Source organism: Haliotis cracherodii, unplaced genomic scaffold, assembly GCF_022045235.1.
Source record: "Haliotis cracherodii isolate W230 unplaced genomic scaffold, xgHalCrac1.p SCAF_22, whole genome shotgun sequence".
Taxonomy (NCBI): domain Eukaryota; kingdom Metazoa; phylum Mollusca; class Gastropoda; order Lepetellida; family Haliotidae; genus Haliotis; species Haliotis cracherodii.
The window spans coordinates 5960298-5980202 of NW_027266278.1; the positions used below are offsets into that span (position 1 = coordinate 5960298).

At 42.3% G+C, this 19905-nt stretch overlaps 2 protein-coding genes across 2 annotated transcripts in view; both read right to left on the reverse strand.

Annotated features, from left to right (window-relative positions):
* Positions 1–656: 656 nt before the first annotated feature.
* Positions 657–12824, reverse strand: LOC139471267 (tumor necrosis factor receptor superfamily member 11B-like). The gene is made up of 8 exons (XM_071253566.1): positions 12808–12824; positions 8650–8768; positions 7333–7675; positions 4860–5027; positions 4253–4388; positions 3570–3622; positions 2294–2383; positions 657–1502 (listed from the first exon to the last, which is right to left on the reverse strand). Exons 1-8 carry the CDS (start codon positions 12815–12817, stop codon positions 961–963), a joined length of 1461 nt encoding a protein of 486 aa, XP_071109667.1. The 5' UTR covers positions 12818–12824; the 3' UTR covers positions 657–960.
* Positions 12825–14470: 1646 nt separating this feature from the next.
* The window catches only part of LOC139471162 (uncharacterized), a 132130-nt gene continuing 126695 nt past the window's right edge, over positions 14471–19905 (reverse strand). Inside the window, exons 137-140 of the mRNA XM_071253435.1 lie at positions 16888–16978; positions 16341–16370; positions 15495–15617; positions 14471–15264 (exon numbers count right to left, since the gene is read on the reverse strand). Of these exons, the coding sequence (XP_071109536.1) occupies positions 15019–15264; positions 15495–15617; positions 16341–16370; positions 16888–16978 (490 nt within the window). The 3' untranslated portion in view covers positions 14471–15018. The remainder of the gene's footprint in view (positions 15265–15494; positions 15618–16340; positions 16371–16887; positions 16979–19905) is intronic.

Consider the following 19905-nt stretch of genomic DNA (forward strand, 5'->3'; position numbering starts at 1 on the left):
TTCATGATATGATGGATTATGTCGGAGTGAGTGAGTTTGGTTTAACGCCGCTTTTAGCAGTATTCCAGTTATATCACGGGCGGTCGGGTAGCCTGGTGGTTAAAGCGTTCGAAGACCCGGGTTCGTTTCCCTGACATGGGTACAGTGTGTGAAGCCCATTTCTGGTGTCCCCCGCCGTGATATTGCTGGAATATTGCTAAAAGCGGCGTAAAATCAAACTCACTCACTCATCAGTTATATCGCGGCCTGTCAGCTTAATGTGAGAGGATGTTGTGCGAACCCTACCACTGCGTGATAACGAAGCAATGTGTGGAGTACATGGCCGGATGCAGCGCACGAGAAATATTGCCCTTCGTGCGGTGTAATCTGAGTGAGTGAGTGAGTTTGGTTTAACGCCGCTTTTAACAGTATTCCAGTTATATCACGGCGTGTCAGCTTAATGTGGGAGGAAAGCCCGAAGTGATGCAGGTCACAGACGTTTACCACTTCGGTGAAACCCACGAGCACGGGTATGGTGCTGACAAACCTAGAAACATAATCGGGGCGAACCGGGATTCGAACCCACAATCATAGATTTCTGGCGTGCCCAAGGGACGCAACTCTGCACAGCGAATCGCGGCGCCTTAGACGACTGGGCCACCCGTGCCCCCCGGTGTAATCTGAGCGCGTATCGGACAGTACAGTCGCTGGGTTCAAAAGGAGGGTGGCCAGATTCGTTGGTTAAAAATAGTGACCACTCCATCGACTGCATGTATTCGCGGGTAATGGCGGTACATAGCGTACACAAAAACGGGAAGTAATCACGGAACAAGCTCACACTTAAAACAAGATTCACGGGTGCCGTTGTACAAAGCGATCTTAGCGCTAAGGTGATCGTAACTCCCATACCTAACACAGACTTACGACAGTCGTGGCGCTGAGGTTGTTTTGTACCACCGCACCCTGGCATCCAATGACACTCTAAATTTCTTTTACACGAGTCTGATGTCTCTCATTAAGATCCAGCAACACTTGTGTTAGTTCGTGATCAGTCTGGTTCCTGCTCGTGGCGTCAATTCTGCTTCCCGTCTCACGGTTGGGTGACGACAGAATGGTTGATGTGCGGTCTTCATCCACTGAATCTATTTCCCTTACACGTGTCTGATGCTCAGCGATCACCGTGGCACATGCACCGTCTGTTGTCTGAGAATTTCCGTCTGCCTCGTACCTGTCCTGTGTTAGCGCCAACGGTGTTTGATAACCTGTGGCAATGGCAGCCTCGTTCTCACCTGCCGAACTAGCGCCATCTTCTTTAACAGATTCATGACTAATGTTTATTGTTTTGTATTCTTTAATAACACCGTCAATAAGATTTGTGTTGTTCGATTTCTTCAGGGCCTCCACGATGTTGCCAATAGTAACGTCGTTGAAGCATGCTTTGTACCAAATCAATAGAATATCGTAAATCTTCTGATCAGATCTTCTCTCTGTGTTTCTATCCATTTCTACGTCAGCTTCGAATTCTGCATTGGAAAAAACATTTTAACGTAAACAATAAAGATAGTCTTATCTGTGAAGTACTTGAAGTACTTGAAGTATTGTCGCAGTATGAGAAATATTACGTGGTATGGAAAGAATGATTATATTAAACTATTGCGATGCTTCCTTGTTTTTAAATTACTGAAGTAAATCCCCTAAAAGTGCTGAGAATGCACTTAATGCAGTGAACAACACACCAGTTTCAAATATCGACAGTTACAAAGTATCATATTACATGCTTACAAATTATGTAGAGCAAAAATATCGCACTGTTCACATCGTTTGTACTATATGTGTATTAACACCCCCCCCCCCCCAAAAAAAACAAATTAAAAAATGAATAAATATATATATATATATAAATAAATAAAAGAAAGAATAGAGAAATAAAAAATAAAATAAAAATAATAAAAAGATAAATAATAATAATAATGATAATAATGATTATAATAATAATAATAATAATAATAATAAGAACAACAACAACAACAATAATAATTATTATTATAAAAAAATAATAATGATAAAAAAGTAAAGATAAAAAAGTAAAGAAAAAAAGGACCATATCATATGGGGAGGGGATAAGATTTAATTTTGGAAAATGAAACTGCAAAAAAAACCTTATTGTGCCTCCAGTGTTACAGAGCAAAGTGTTCACTGGATAGGAAGGTAATGTATGTTTTACAGCAGTAACCCTCGCCACCAGATAGAGGCCAAATGAAGAGGGATGGTTACAGACAGTCACAAATAGTCAAGTCGGGATTTTCCAACATACCTCGATTTCCGTGTGGAAGGCAGCGAAGAAAGTCTTCCCAGTTCCGGAGTTTATTTTTCATGTAAAAAAATATATCCATCGCCCATATTTCTATAATAAAACAAAAACATAGAATTATATTTCTAAAATATTTGGAGGATACTCCACCCATCCTGACCCCCCTATTGATGATCTGATGGTGAAACTAAGTAAGTTTGCTAATTGTGTGACATCATGCGATTACTCTCATTAAAATCAGATCTTAGTTCTCGCTACCGTTTGACAAGGACCTGGGAATATCCCATGACGGGTCACGTCAGAACGACCTTTCGCAAACTGTGACCGACCAATGGAATGACAGACAAGAAGCTAATCAGAAAGCAGCTTTCATGAGCTTCATGGCTGTAGTTTCAAACAAGCGACCTCTATTTCAGACTACGCTTGAAATGTATTTTGACAAAGTTCTCGATTAAAATTTTGAAAACTGAACAAAGGAACATTCAGGAATGTCTAATATGTGGTCGAGATTGTATGGCAGTGCTTCCCGCCTGCAATTCAACGTCTTTTCCGTTCAAATGTTTATCCAATTGAAGTGAGAGGTAGACGATGATTTTGACGGAATCAGTGGTGCAGGCAGTATCTGTCGTTCGGAACACCCCGTGTTAACCTTTTCGAGGTTGCAGGATAAGGAAACACATTCCGACTGTCACTTTCCTGATCTGGTAGTGACTCTCTGATTGGTCAGATGAAAGGTCGTTTTGACAAGATCCGTAATAGGATGTCCTCAGATCTTTGTTTAGATTGTCGTGCCTGTAGATACTGGGAACCACTGATATGCTTGGCCCTTATTTACAGACCTGCAGGGAGTCCGGGTAAGAATATTGGTCCCCAACAACCTGTGCTCGACGTAAGAGGCGACTAAATTTATCGAGTGGTCAAAATCGATGACTTGGTCGTATCCCAATTGGCTGTATCGATGCTTATGATGTCAACCACCGGATTTTCTGGTCCAGATTCCACTATTTGCAGACCGCAGTCATATGAAAATGCTGGAATATTTCACTCACTTACTCACCCATTCACTCACTCACTCGATGAATCGATAGATCGATGCTCATGATGTCAATCACAGGACTTTCTGGTCCAGACTCGATTATTTACAGACCGCCGTGATATAGCTGGAATATTGCTGAGTGCGGCGTTAAACAAACAAACAAACAAACAAACAAACAAACAAACAAACAAACAAACTACACAGTCAGAGACCACAGGGCATCCTAATTCTGAAGCAACATACCGGCGCTGATGTCCGGGAGATCCAAAAGTTTCTTTCGTTCATGTGACTGGCTCCTGCTCAATAGATGATGATTTTCATGATTATGTTTTAATTAATCAAAATTAAAATAGGGATCGGATGTGAACTTATTATGGGTGAATGAGTGTGGTTTTACGCCGGTTTTAGCAATATTCCGGCGATATCACGGCGGGGACTCCAGAAATTGGCTTCACACATTGTTCCCATGCGGGGAATCAAACCCCGCCTTTGGTGTATCACTCAATATTGATGGTATATAGGCAGATGAGCGCCTGGGAATACAATGTCTTAGCTGACTGTGTGAAACTGGCACCATGGCTCTATTGAACACAGATCGATCTATCCGAGACCTCATTACTTTTCACATCGCTCTGTGTGTGAGTGAGTGAGTATGGTTTCACGCCGCTTTTAGCAATATTCCAGCAATATCACGGCGGGGGACACCAGAAATGAGCTTCACACATTGTACCCATGTCGGACTCGAACCCGGGTCTTCTGCGTGACGAGCGAACGCTTTAACCACAATGGGCTACCCGACCGAACTGAAGACGGAAGACGGAAGATTAGATATACGCCCAATACGCCCAATACGTCCATACACACCTGCACAAAAAGGATTATATAATTATCTAATATAGTGATAGATTTAGTGATCTTCTACGCACCGTTCTCTTGTCCTCGTCTTGTGGCAGTAGTAACAGCATAAAGCAGCTACCGACACAGCAACGACCACAAGACCCACCACTGCCGACACTACGATCACGACATTCGGGACACCAGTAGAGGGCGCTGTTGGTGTCACTGAAGTGTACAAGATATTTGTCACTTGTTGGAACAGAGTTGTTCTGCATACATAACTCACGGCAACCTCTGACGATATCGAGCAGACAAACCTGTGATCAACAGTTAAATATATTGTGGTCGGATTAGATGACTAGACCTATCCCGAACACCGAGGCCTACGTCCACAAGCAAATCTCCGTCGGAACTCGACCGAATCCACATAGTCTTCTCCCAAAATGATGTTGCGTTGTGACAACCGCCCTCCACGTAAATAATCGAGTCTGGACCAGACAATCCAGTGATTGATATCATGAGCATTGAGCATCGATCCACGCAATTTGGATACGATGTAATGCATCAATCAAGTCAGCGAGCCTGACCACCCGATCTCGTTGGTCGCCTCATACGACAAGCAATGTAGCCCTTACGGGCAAGCGTGGGTTGCTGAAGACCTATTCTAACCCGGATCTTCACGGGTCACACACTCACCTACTACATCGTGTTCGCCACAGACAGTATCGTTGGTCTTGGTGCATATATTTAGCACAGCATGGTTGTAACCACCACAAACAGAGCACACGTTGCAACGGTCAGCGCTGGCGTTGTAGAAATGACCAGTCGGACACCATTCACACGTCACATCTCGCTGAGAATCACCTGTCGATCATAGCAACAAGCTGATGACAGAATGTCAGAGCATTCCATTTTTCACCAACACCATTAACGCAAAAGAAAATAGAAATAATAGACACCAATGTGATGACGGACTTCAGATAAGAGGATCCTGGCACAGTAAAGGGAGACAATGCTGGACTACGAATTGGACACCCATGCTCCTTCTAATGATGAAGTACTCGTTCTAAAAACACGCAGGATAATTATCATCACAGTCGTGGATATATTCGAACCAAAGTATTGGCTTCGTGGAGGGATTTTATGTGGGTGTTTGTTCATTAATTTGTAGAATATTGCCAAAAGCGGCGTAAAAACATACTCACTCACTCACTCATTAATTTGTACAACAGTCCGTTGAAAATGTTTCTGTTCCTGGCGTCTCTTTCGTTGGAATATATTTGTTTTATCAATTCGTTAAAGATTTCTACTGATGTCAGTTTGGGCATTCCGTTTTACCAGTTGACGTCCATGAGTCGAATACCGAGGACGTAGTGAACCGGGTTTAACGCCACTTTGAACAGTATTTCAGTTATAAGTGTCAGGCTGAGTGAGTGAGTGAGTGAGTTGGTTTAACGCCGCTTTTAACAGTATTCCAGTTATATCACGGCGTGTCAGCTTAATGTGGGAGGCAAGCCCGAAGTGATGCAGGTCTCAGACGTTTACCACTTCTGTGAAACCCACGAGCACGGGTATGGTGCTGACAAACCTAGAAACATAATCGGGGCGAACCGGGATTCGAACCCACAATCATAGGTTTCTGGCGTGTTAAAGGGACGCAACTCTGCACTGTCAGGCTGATGCGGGAGGAGAGCCTAACGTGGTACAGCACACCGACACTTACCACTTTAGTGACACCAGCGAACACTGATATGGTGCTGACAATCCTAGAAACAATCAGTGCGAGCCGGGATTCGAACCCACCATTATAGGTCCTAAGGGACACAACTCTGCACAGACCAAGGACCATAATCGGACCACTTTGTTTTGGGCGCTGTTCCACAAAGCGATCTTAGCGCCGCGATTGTTGTAAGCCCATGTTAAAGAATGGGAGTTACGATCGTTTTAGCGCTAACATCGCTTTGTGGAACGGGGCCTTGAAGGTGTAGCTTAGTGATTAAAGCCTTTGCCCGTCACGCCGAAGTCCCGGGTTCGATCCCCGACCTGAGTTCACAGCATAAAGCCTATGGTACGAGTCCCAGCCACCATTGCTTCATCTTCCCCAGGCAAGAGCGTCCGCTAGCCTCATTGTCAAAGTCTTGTTTCCACCCTTGCCACATCAAGCCCACTTTCCTGTGCTAAATATGATTGGACTATCTCACATATCCATAGTTCAATCAAAGACGTTTCACAAAACCAACATCCACGACTGGAACACCTTCGTATGAAAGTGATTTACCGCTGTCTGTGTTGACACGAATATGTCTTTTTCATCTTTTAACCCCCCTCCCCCCGCCTGTTTTTGTGTCAGGGGTGAAATCGCGAATGTTTTCGTTATCTGATAGACTAGGGCGTCGCTTATGATAGTCGCCATCTAGGTGAAGCTATACGAAATAAGAGTGAGTGATTGAGTATGGTTTTACACCGCTTTTAGCAATATTCCAGCAATATCACGGCGGGGGTCACCAGAAAATGGGCTTCACACATTGTGACCATGTCGGGAATCGAACCCGGGTCTTCAGCGTGACGATCGAACGCTTTAACCACTAGGCTACCCGACCGCCCCATACGAAATAAGAACAGTGCTCTTATTGGATATTGCATTTTCATTACAAGGGGCACAACTCGTGAGGTGGCGCCAGGGCCGAGCCAAGAAAAGTGGCCTTGATGTGGCAAGGGTTCGTGGGTGAGATGGGTTTAACGCCGCTTTTAACAGTATTCCAGTTATATCGCGGCGTGTCAGCTTAATGTGGGAGGAAAGCCCGAAGTGATGCAGGTCTCAGAACGTTTACCACTTCGGTGAAACCCACGAGCGCGGGTATGGTGCTGACAAACCTAGAAACATAATCGGGGCGAACCGGGATTCACACCCACAATCATAGGTTTCTAGCGTGCCCAAAGGGAGCAACTTTGCACAGCGAATCGCGGCGCCTAAAACGACTGGGCCACCCGTGCCCCCTGATGTGGCAAGGGTGGAAACTAGGCTAGTGGACACGCTTGCCTCGGGAAGATGTCATTGCTTGTAAAATGCTAAAAGCGGCGTAAATTCATACCCCCTCCTTGCTCTGCGATTCGAACCCACGACAGACTTACACCACTGTGCCACCCGAGAGAAACAAGACACGCTTACCCTTCACTACAATCACCTGTCCTCGCGGACACACGGTATGCCGGACACACGCCATGACCCCTTGACCATGGTGGACGTTGTAGTAGCCGTCCCGACACTGACAGCGGAGGTTGTGTTCAGGTGAGCACTCGTCGACAACGATGGCGTTGTGGTCTTGGCAGGCGTTGTCGCACTGCCCGCATTTCTCCAGCTGCGTGACGGCCTGGGATTGAAAGGTGCCGGGTTCACACGTCGTGCAGTTGGAACGAGCGAAGGACTTGGTGCAGTGGCGGGACACACGAGTACCACGTGGACACTTGAAACACGCGACTTTATTGCGATCATACATTGTTGTTGTGTCTGTCTGTAATTAGAAAAGGGATGTGTCTGAGTGAGTTGGTTTGGTTTAACGCCACTTTGATTTGTTTGTTTGTTGTTTAACGCCGCACTCAGCAATATCCAGCTATATGACAGCGGGCTGTAAATAATCGAGTCTGGGTCAGACAGTCCAGTGATAGACACCCTGAACATCGATCTACGCATTTGGGATACGATGGCATACATCAACCAAGTCAGCAAGCCTGACCACCCGATCCCGTTAGTCGCCTTTCACAGAAGGCATGAGTAGCTGAAGACCAATTATAACCTGGATCTTCACGGGTTAACGCCGCTTCGAAAAGTATGTCAATTATATGACGGCGCGGCTGCTTTAAGTGGTTGAAAAGCCTGAGGTGATGCAGATTTGAATGTTTACAACTTCGGTGAAACCCACGAGCACGGGTACGGTGCTGACAAACCAGAGCGAATCTGGTATTCGAACCGCAATCATTGGTTTCTGGTACGACTAAGGGACGCAACTCTGAACAGCAGCGGCTTCGACGTCGAGACTGGGCCACCCGTGTCACAGGGCAAAATTCAAAACTTGACAGAGGCTTTAGATTTGTTTGTTTGTTGTTTAACGCCGCACTCAGCAATATTCCAGCTATATGACGACGGTCTGTAAATAATCGAGTCTGGACCAGACAATCCAGTGATTGACGTCATAAGCATCGATCAACGCAATTGGGAATACGATGACATGCACCAACCAAGTCAGCGAGCCTGACCACCCGATCCCGTTAGTCGCCTCTTACGACAAGCATAGTGCCTTTTATGGCTTTAGAATGATGGTAACTATATAGGCACAGTGGTTTAATGCCGCTTTTGGATCTCATTATCACAATAACTGTGTCGTTAATAGCCTCATATGCAAACCTTCATCTGTGAAGTTCTTAATTATTTCTTCGCAAGCCTTTTATTAATAGGATTTCTTTCTGTTTCTAGAATTCGAAAGCTCACCGGTTTGGAATCTGTCAATGTGAAGGTCAGTAGAATGACAAGGCGCAAGCTCATGCTGTCCTCCAGTACACGGCGTGAGGCGAGAGAGCGATCACATGACGTTATCCTTCCGCCATGCGCTGTCGAAAACATGAAAATTAGTCCACCATCGCATAACATGTGGTTAAAAGTAGCTAACTTAAAGGTAGAGGTTACAGACCCATATGTGCAATAGAAAAAATTACTAAATTCCATTACAAGGACTTGAATTCGTTTATGGCTTGATATGTAAAGCGTTCTACACTGACGGACAAAGAAAGTATACCCTATTTCTTACGGTGGCAACTAACAAGGCATGGTGATTCGATGGTGAAATGTTTCATACGGGTATTACAGTAAACTACGGTTATAACGAACTCAAAGGGACTACTAATTTGAGTTCTTTATAACCGTAGTTCGTTATAAGCATATGTACAGCATAACTACAGCAAATATTCGGGACCAAAAAGTAAGTTCGTTATATCCGTCAGTTCGTTATAAGCGTGTTCGTTTTAACCGTAGTTTACTGTATAGTTTTGTTTTTGACCTTAAGTTTGCAGGCGACTGTTTTCAGCCTGGAATCGTCTTGGTCAAATCAGATTTTCAAGTGAACACATTGTTTTGCCTCTGGGTTTTAAAAACATAGAATTGCGTTTGACTGGCTAAATGTCCTGAGTGAGTGAGTGAGTTGGGTTTAACGCCGCTTTTAACAGTATTCCAGTTACATCGCGGCGTGTCAGCTTAATGTGGGAGGAAAGCCCGAAGTGATGCAGGTCTCAGACGTTTACCACTTCGGTGAAACCCACGAGCACGGGTATGGTGCTGACAAACCTAGAAACATAATCGGGGCGAACCGGGATTCGAACCCACAATCAGAGGTTTCTGGCGTGCCCAAGGGACGCAACTCTGCACAGCGAATCGCGGCGCCTTAGACGACTGGGCCACCCGTTCCTCCAGATGTCCTGAAAACAACTGTGTTGTTAAGAATACACCAAGTATTATGTCTTGAAGCAGTGATCGAAACGAAACAACCACTTACAAACGTCTCAGTGTCAAACCCCCCACCCCCCCACCCCCCATCAACCTCACCCCCCACCCAAAGCCCACTAACACCTCAAATAAGATGTGATGGCCAGATGCTAAGACACTAGACGAACATTGAATGTCAGTTACATGGGTACTACACCTAATGTGACCAATGAGACGCTCTATTGTAGTCAGGTTTACGAGTGAGACCGATTGAACCTAAAAGCCACAATTAAATAAAATAAAATAAGAATAGTTCAACATTTATTTGGAAGATTCTTTGATTTAACACAAATTGTAACTACCAGAATCAAACAAAAATTAAACATAATACAAAAAAAATTAACTAAACACTTAAAAAAAAATATTGATCAAATGCATTCAAAGTTATAACATGTATTTAGAGAACAAAGCCTTCCCATAACTAGCAGTACACAGTACACAGTACACATGCCAAAAATCCTGCACTTTAAACAGTGTATCTACTAAGTTTTAATTATAAACCAACCGAGCCAAACAAGTTGATGATATAAACAGTTGTAAAATATTGAACCACACATTACATCACCATTACATCGATTATTTACAGACCGCCGTCGTATAGCTTGAATATTGCTCAGTGCAGCGTTAAACAACAAACAAACAACAACAAATAAACAAAACATCAACAAATGTGGTCTCATCTTGACACACGTTATTCGTATATAGGATTAATGATATGGGTACTCTGCTAGAATAAAATATGTTTCTTAATTATCTGAAAAAAAATATAACCCTTATTATGTCATATTTAAAATCCCTATTATGACAATTTAGATTAGATGAACATCCAACAGTATTGTGACATCATTTACGTCCGGAGTCTTGGCTCATGTTCATGACTTTGAAAAGCCAACTTGCAGGTGTATGGTGCAGAAAGATCAATAATCATAAGGATCACGGATTCGAACACACGATCAGCGGATCCTTCCATGACTAGTGTATGAGTGAGTGAGTGAGCAATATTACAGCAATATATCACGTCGGGGGACACCAGAAATGGGCTTCACACATTGTACCCTTGTCGGGAATCAAACCCGGGTCTTCGGCGTGACGAGCGAACGCTTTAACCACTAGGCTACCCGACCGCCCCGACTAGTGAATGAAGCCTGCACAGCGAAATGCTGCCCCTTATACGTATACGAATACGTATATAATGTCGTATGTCCTATTGAACACAAACACACAAAAACACACAAACACATTCTCACTCGCACAAACACATACATGCATATATATTACAAAATCATGCTCACTCACACATAAACACGCATACATGCACAATTTAAATCTTTAATTTGTGTAGTATACGAACATCAATTTAATAGACAAGCAATAATCATACTTGTTGATAAACCTACACGTATAAACAGAAGCGAAATAATGAGTACAACACACACGTGGCAATATTTCTCTTACCTGTCATCATTTAGCAGAATGAAACACTCAGATGTCTGTGAACTCAAAATCTAAATATCATTTCTCATTTCAAAACATTCCATATACAATCGCTCTGTCTAAGTGTTTATTACTTTAAAGTGTGACGCATTTTATATAAGTTATGTAGATACAACGTGAACTACCGTGTACTTATAATGTCAATGTCAGAGTTATTTCCGTCGCTCGTAAGCAACCAATATATCCCTGCGCTTCTGATAACTACCCTCAGTGATCTCACTCTCACGTCGTCTCACAGTGTCGTGTTTCACCCAACTTGGTCACGTGGGTACAATGCCACGTGCCAGGGTCTGCCGTCTCCACTCCATTCGTGAGCAACTCGTGTTATTCCGGGACAAGCCGAATAGCGACTCGTGCCCCTCTCGTGGCCATTTTTGCGACCGGGTTCCGTCTTAGCGCAAATAGGCATACCTAAAACAATTGTCAACTCGTTGCGTAATGGTTTACAAATATTTCCCCATATATTACATATATTTCAGATGCAATATAAAGCACATCGGGACATGAGGATTTATACAGTATGATTGAACACATTTAACTGTGTATATTTTATATGCAAGACATATGTGAAATCAAAAATTGTTCCTGAGGGATTCTTTGACGGAGAATTGAAATCATACGCGCATATGCATTCTGATTGGTTGGTCGTATTTTCGCGCATAACATTCATCGATAAGGGGACGAGTCTTCTTGCAGTTTACGGAAAGGGGCGAGTGGTGACGAATGGTCTCCATTCCTAGATTATTGCTTAAAAGACGTACAATTCTGATTAATCATTGTTTCAACCTGGAAACAATACTTTTATTGAACACCGAAACTAATAATAGAGACCTTTTCCAGATACACATTCTCCTTAATGTGGTGTTTTAGGTATGGTATTTGAATTGCTCGTACTGTACGGATAATTTGCGTTTGATGAACACTTTTTCAATTGGTGTTTAAAACGGTAATTGTATTATTATGAAGATTCGAATGTTGTAAATCAGTACGTGTTTCTTTTCATATTTGTACCTATCCATGTCTATTCTCAAATAGGGGTGGTCCGGTAGCCCAGTGGTTAAAGCGTTCGCTCGTCACGCCGAAGACCCGGGTTCGATTCCCGACATTGGTACAATGTGTGAAGCCCATATCTGGTAACCCCATGTCGTGATATTGCTGGAATATTGCTAAAAGCGGCGTAAAACCATACTCACTCATTATTCTCAAATATTCTAAAAATAACCAATGGTGGTGGCCAGGGGTTCTTCTACTACCGTGCGCATTAACGTTGAAAGAAGAAATACCGAGGCGAAAAATATAAAAGATAAAAATACATTAAGGATAAAAAATAAATGATCACTCAGGACACAGATTTTAATTCGACGAGGCATGTTTTTTCAGCGCCTTCAAAAAGAAGTGTTATTGAATATTATATTATTGCGCATGTAAGGTGTGTTTGTTCTGAGGAACCGGTTGTCATATACAGACAAAAATACACGTAAGGTCAGCGGTTTGAAATAGAAGAATGTCAACTGTCGATTAGCATTTTTAGAAGTAGGTAAGTAACGGTAAAGACAAGATATTCATAGAATATCTGATAGATATTATTTAAAGACTCAACGTAGAAATGACAAATACCTTGCGTCATGCCTACATATAATCCGTACCTCCATGCCTAGACGACCATGGCTATATATAGCGCTGAGTAATGAACGAGTGCAATATCCTTTACGAGTACATACGCAGTTAAAGAATATTCAATGTATATCTATTTTACCACGTCACAAGCTTATGTATTGATAAAGTTAAGTAATTTTACATTGTCTATATAATTTTCAAATAATGCCATTTCTAATCGCACCAGCTCCCTTACGTAACGGGAGCAAACGGAAATCTATTTACGGAAAGTGACGAAGGCGAACTACCAATCATGGAGCTGACGCCGAGGCAACTAACACTGACTGCTGTCGATCAGATTGTGCGTGTCATTATGTGTTTATCTATGGGTAAACACGTACTCGCTTTGTCCCATGTGGTCTGTGTGTGTCCTACATATTACTGTCTGTATCAGGACATAGGGATAAATAGTTGGGCGTGTGGCAGTCCAGTAGTTAACATGACCGCTCGTCACGCCCAGTACCGCGTTCGACTCCCCACATTGCTATAATACGATTCTGTAACGTAAAAGGTGACTGTGCTTGTCGAAAGAGGCGACTAACAGGATCGGGCTGTCAGGCTCGCTGATATGGTTGATACATGTCAAAGCACAAACTGTATATCTCCAAACTATATAATATACGCAAAGTACATGACGCCATTCCCCCGTGAAGGTCCTTTTAAGAGGCGCTGCGATTCGCTGTGCAAAGTTGCGTCCCTTGAGCACGCCAGAAGCCTATGATTGTGGGTTCGAATCCCGCTTCGGCCCGATTATGTTTCTAGGTTTGTCAGCACCATACCCCTGCTCGTGGGTTTCACCGAAGTGTTAAACGTCTGAGGCCTGCATCACTTCGGGCTTTCCTCCCACATTAAGCTGACACGCCGTGATATAACTGGAATATTGTTCAAAGCGGCGTTAAACCCAACTCACTCACTCACTCAACGAGTGAAGATTCCTACCTACTTGTTACAGTACGATCTCAATTAATACTATTACACCTCAATTAAGAATTTTGCAATTAATCCATACCATTGTGAAGAAACAATGGATTCCAATGTAGACCCTAAAATCATGACAGACACTGCCATTCGAATATTGACTCGTAACATGATCCTTATTGGCCTGTCACGTGATGAATATTGACTCGTCTGCTACAAAACAAGATGGCGTCTGGTACTAACATTGCACGGTTGGCAGCTATGTTATTGTAATGAAACAGGACGGTTCAAGGGTTCAAAAACTTTATGTGAATTTCGGTACAACAAAACGAATAATTACTCCAAACGAGACCCGTGAAGATCACGGGTAGAATAGGCCTTCAGCAACCCATGCTTGCCGTAACAGGCGACTATGCTTGTTGCAAGAGGCGACTTAGGGGATCGGGTGGTCAGGCTCGCTGACTTGGTTGATGCATGTCATCGTATCTCAAGTGTTTGGATCGATGCCGTCATAGAGCTGGAATATTGCTGAGTGTGGCGTTAAACAACAAATATACAAACAAACTCCTGACGAGGTCAATATACGAAACAATCGACCTCGTACTCGACCCCTTCGGCGGTCTGAGCGGACCTCGGCCTCCATCACGACCGAGAGGGAATATACTGACGAAAACAACGTTTGGTTTGCTGAAGAATATTTATTTTGGAGAAAACTGTCAATAACTATATTAAAAAGTACAATTATGCGATATATTAATATATTCATGTCTAGTGCGTGTTCGGTTGTGATAAATACCAGTAACATCTGCAGCGCTGATCTTGAAAGAGAATATTTAATATAACCGTCTTAAACGGATTAAAATATACATGTTTTTAATTTTTTTAACTTCAACAAAGTTCATATTCAACTTTCCACTGTCCGCTCGAGTTATATGCGTGTCTTGACGCTAATTTAAACTTTCTTACAACAGCAGAAGAATAATCTTTGAGATTTCATTGATAGAAACACACGGCCAACATTCATATATCATTTATCGAGGACATCCTGTCAGCAGTTTCCATCAATGAAAGCCCTTGTAATTAGATTATTAGACTGGGGATTTAATTTTTTAATTAACTGCTTTCTATCGACATTGAGTTAATTAGCCTTTATTTTATATCAACCATTTGCACGGCACATGTTATTGAGGAAACAATTCGTTTGAGCATTTTCTGAAAGACACCTATCTACAGTGTAAAGATTTCCGGAGTTCTTCAAGCATCATAGTCTGGTTCCGGTTCGGGGCCGGGGGCAACACGGCGTGACTTTCTTCTGACCGCAGACTTGCCCCTGATAAGAGAGGATGAACTGCTTGGTCTTTCTTCGTAATCTTCGACTGGTGTTCTGGGTCGGTCCGTTGTTGCACCACGAGTGAAGTCAGGACGAGTCGGTTGATGTCTGGAGTGGACAAAGCGGATGTTTGCCTCTCCCAGATGTGGCTCAGGGGTTAGGCCTCTTGCCTGGAGAAAAAAACACCAACTTAGTAAGTACATTTTCAGCATTCCATGTCTGGAAAGCTACTGGTCCTGGGATTCAATTCCGGATTCGTCCTGATTGTGATCCTTGGTGTTTTATACGGAACTCGTGCATCACTTTAAGCCCTGATATCATGGACATACTTTGGTAAGCGGTGTAAAAACTCAACTCTGCAATGTTTGTATATTTAAATAACCACACTGTAGTTACTTACGGCATCGTGGTTGTGAAGATGGGGCACCGGTCGCAGAGATCGTTCTGACCTCATCGGAGTTGTGGGGTCATCTGGCCGCCGACTGGACATGAACACGCCGGACGCTCCGGGTAACGCACGGGACTGTGAACAGTTTAATATGATTATAATCAGATGACGACCTATCCTAAAAATACGTACCTACAGTGCAAGGTCTAATCCTGTGTCGCCTCTGTCAAAATGGCTACTTCTAGAGTGAGTGAGTGAGCGAGTATAGTTTTAGGCCGCTATTAGCAATATTCCAGCAAAATCACGACGGGGGACATAAGAAATGAGCTTCACACATTGTACCTATGTAGGGAATCGATCTCGGGTCTTCGCCGTGACGACTGAACGCTTTAACCACTAGGCTCACCCACCACCCCCGCGACCTCCTGAGGACTCTTATTGGGAGATACTACTTAATAGGACACAGAATGCTTAGTTGAGTCATCAGTAAATACTGGTAAACATTTCTTAAGCTTGTACATTTTATTAACACCCATTAAAAGGCTATAAAAATATAGATATCTCATATAAGAAATAAAACTACGACTCGTGGTCGTTGTTTTACCGTACAATAAAACACTGCAGGGGTAATAAACCACTCGGGGTTGCGCCCCTCCTGATTTATTCTCCCTGTAGTGATTTATTGTAGGATAAAAACGCCCACGAGTCGTTTGTTTCTTTAATAAAGCCAATTAGAGAATTACGTAGTGTAACCTTTGTACTCATCAAAAAGGTGTCCGGGCAAATCAGTGTCCGGACTTACATTACATTTGAGGTTTAAGTTTATGTTGTTGACTATGAAGTAATATGGTCACTTACCTTATGGCTTTTCTCACTTCCGCTCAAATCCTGAAAGAAGTAATTACTGATTTTTTACAATCCAATTTTACAATTCTTTACTTATTTTTTACAAAAAATATTCTTCATTACTCATGATTGATTACTTATCACGAGGTAAATTGTCACAGATTATGATTTGGCTGAATAGCAGTCGCGTCAAACGAAAGAGTGGATGAGAGTGTGAGCATCATATATGTGTACATTATCCGGGCATTATCAACACCGCAGCAATAATGGACATCCACTGCAAAGTTACTAATAAGTATATGTCAAGGGGTCTTGGAATCTAGGTACGGAATAGACAGAAATTTAAAAACTTATAATTAAAAGACTTCTAATTGTGATGAAACAACCATGACTGCTAACCCTACGTGTTGAATGAATAGGAGCTATGTTATAAATGGTACATTGGGAAGCATACTGGTTATAGTATACTAGTTAAGCCTATACTGATGTCTTCGGTCCTTCTGAAGTCTTGCTGGAATACTGCAACATTGGTGTACTCAAAACTTCTAAACATACTTACATCACTAAAGCCTTCATTGACAAAGGGTGTTCTGGATCCCTTAGGTCGGATACGGAAGATCTTGTGCAATGTCAAGGACCAGTGGAAACGACTGGAAAATAATGTGAAAACAATCTTGAAGAACTTGACAGTAATTACCGCTACCAAAGTGGACATCCTCTTGTAGCAGGTCAGAGCAGTGTTAGACCTCATAATCAACACGACTCACACCTGTACAACTGGCATTTGAAAAGATACAGCGTCAAACCGAACCAAAGTGACACACTCCTAGAACTGTGCACTTTCGAATCATTGTAAACATGCCATCAGGCGTTCATGTTGGTTTTCAGCAAGTATTTAGGTTTCATTTTGTGGATTTATAATCGAGACATGACGGATTATTTAAGACAGCCCTTGAGCCATTTAGTATTTATAAGAACAAGTACTCAACCGTGTTAAAATGAGAAACTTATACATAAGGGTTGCGAGATTGAAATTTATAACGTGTCAGTATTTGCAAGTTTAAATTAGTTGTTGTCCATTTTCAGTGTTGTTTGGTCAGAATCATATCTGGTCGAACTGTTCTGGAAGAAGGTATATGATATATTTAGAATCTAAACATGTACCTTTATGCACGACAATAACACACATACCGTTCTGTAAGACACACATATGTGTTATATGCCCCAGGGATACATACCAAACACTTCAGACGTATCTATGTCACGAACTACGTTATTTCCCAAACACAAATGCCATCTTACTTTCGACTATATACGGGGAGTTCTGAACCTAACTTTGATGGGCTGATCTAAGTATTATTTGAGGTCCACACACGTCTTCCAAGGATGCTGGAGCGCCTTCATCCCCAAAAGTTCCCCACAGCATAAATGATGTCATCACCATTTTGTATAATGCTTGCCAGACAGTTCTTCCTACAAGTTTGGAAAGACGTATATCTCTGACGGATAATACAGAGGATATTCAATAATTCAAATCGAAACTCATGCACTGCAGCCATGGCAACAGCATACTTGTGCACAGGTCAATGGTCCAACACACGTTTCGTGGGTCTTCCACGTCATTTAGCCTTGATATTCTCACGCAGTTGCTAAAGCAGATTAACACAATATCGGCCATAAATGGTCTGACCTCTTGTGAGGTCGTTCACCAGTTGGATTCCGTTGGAAACCCAAACAACTGAAGCCATCATGTTGCCAGCTAATGGGTCTGCTTCAAAACGACGAAAATTATCTTGAGAGATGGGAAACCCAAACCGTTTCTGATCAGGAGACAGAAGCATTGGAACCCAGTGTTCTGAAACCTTTGTCATACCCAGGTCATTCTTAAGAATGTTCCAAATTCTCTCATAGGGGATGCCGACTGTATTGGCTATGTGACGTGTGGTGAGTCGTCGATCATCAATAATCATATTATCTGTCTTATCATGTGTCTTATTCCTTGGTAGGTGCGGTTGAAGGTTTTCCTGATCTTGGATCATCATCGAAGTTCTCTCTTCCCCTCTTGAACTCCGCTGCTCACTCCATAACAGTGGCAAAAGAAGGAGTATCATCCTCTTACGTTGACACCATGTTCGCATGTATGGCTGTTGGACTTAGCCCTTTCAGTTGGCGATACGTTATGACAGCACGGTAACCAGTTTTGTGCATTTTCACTTTGCTGCCTGCAGAACTATGCTGCCTGGTTGTGTATATGGTTCAAATGCAGCCTGTAAACACGGGACGTATTGTATTTAATACACGGAAACTTTTAAGGGTGTACCGTACATCCTTCCTAGCTTACAACTCTTTAGCCACACCTTGTATTTAAACATATCATAAAGATTATCTCGCAGTACACAATGCAAAGCAATTTAAAACTACACCCATTGATCCGGTGCTAGCCAATGCAATCTGCATCAGGAATTATTCGGAGAATGAACTCATTCGACTGCTTGACATTTTGGATAAGTGGTCATTTCACACATTTTGGAGTAAACGTTCTTCAATGTCCCTCCAAGCTACATGGACTTTTGTTTCTTCCAATGAAAGTGAAAAGGATAATGGTTGGGGCGTGTTAACAGGTGGTATGTTTATAAAGAAACGAAGAATAAAAAAGTAATAAGAAATCCATGCAAACTATGCGATATTTATAAAAAATGTAACCACGACTTCCACTGGCGTGATAAGACTGAACATGCAATATACGTAAGCCATGACCATGCCAACAAACAATCCATCAGTGATCAACTATAAAAAGCAAGCAGATGTATCACACTAATATCACATCCCTCAGTGAACTACCCTGTCACAAAGCTGTTGCACATGCCAGCTCACATAGTTATTGAATCATGCTAAATTACCTGGGTTGACTGCATGCATATTCTTCCTTATACAAATGTTGCAAGAATCATGACACAAAAGGTAAATATTGTTTTCTGTAACACATAAACAGTTCTAATCTTCGCAATTTATCTATACATCGAAAAAATGTACAAGTGAGGATTTTACGCACTTGTGAAAGCACCAAGGTTTGCTGAGAAGGATTCATTCGACCAGCTGAAGTTAGAACAGGGGTGTACTTGAGACACTTTTGCATTACTAGGTTTACTGGGTTGAGGCTGCCTTACGTGTTTCTGATAACACATAACAGAAAGAGTTATTTCCCTTCCAATATCGATCGCCTTTTCATTGTGCAAATTTGACCTCCACAGAAAATTACTGTTCTTCATATGATAATGTTATTCAACGTTGTGAACCATGGGTCGATTGATTTGTAAAGCAGGTGATATATAGTTGTAAGCCCTTTTGTAAGGGTTGAATTTAAGTTGCTTGTAAAGAAAATGTAAATATTAAGTAAAGGATAGTTGCTATTTAGAAATAAGAAACTAGAATTTCATTTTCATCTTCGTCAGTTAAACTTATAGAGCTTATATCGTCATACCAGTAGGTCCTCTCAATACGAAAATGTGTATTCTCGGCAATTTGATTGGAATTGGAACGTCGTGTTAACTTTGGTGTCTTACTCGTTTTATACTCG

What these genes read in the sequence shown, in the direction of transcription:
- LOC139471267 (XM_071253566.1), bottom strand. An exon ending in ACAGGTGATTGTAGTGAAGG is followed by an intron (nt 5,028 to 7,332) that starts GTAAGCGTGTCT and finishes TATGATCGACAG; the next exon opens with GTGATTCTCAGCGAGATGTG. An exon ending in AAGACGAGGACAAGAGAACG is followed by an intron (nt 3,623 to 4,252) that starts GTGCGTAGAAGA and finishes TCTATTGAGCAG; the next exon opens with GAGCCAGTCACATGAACGAA.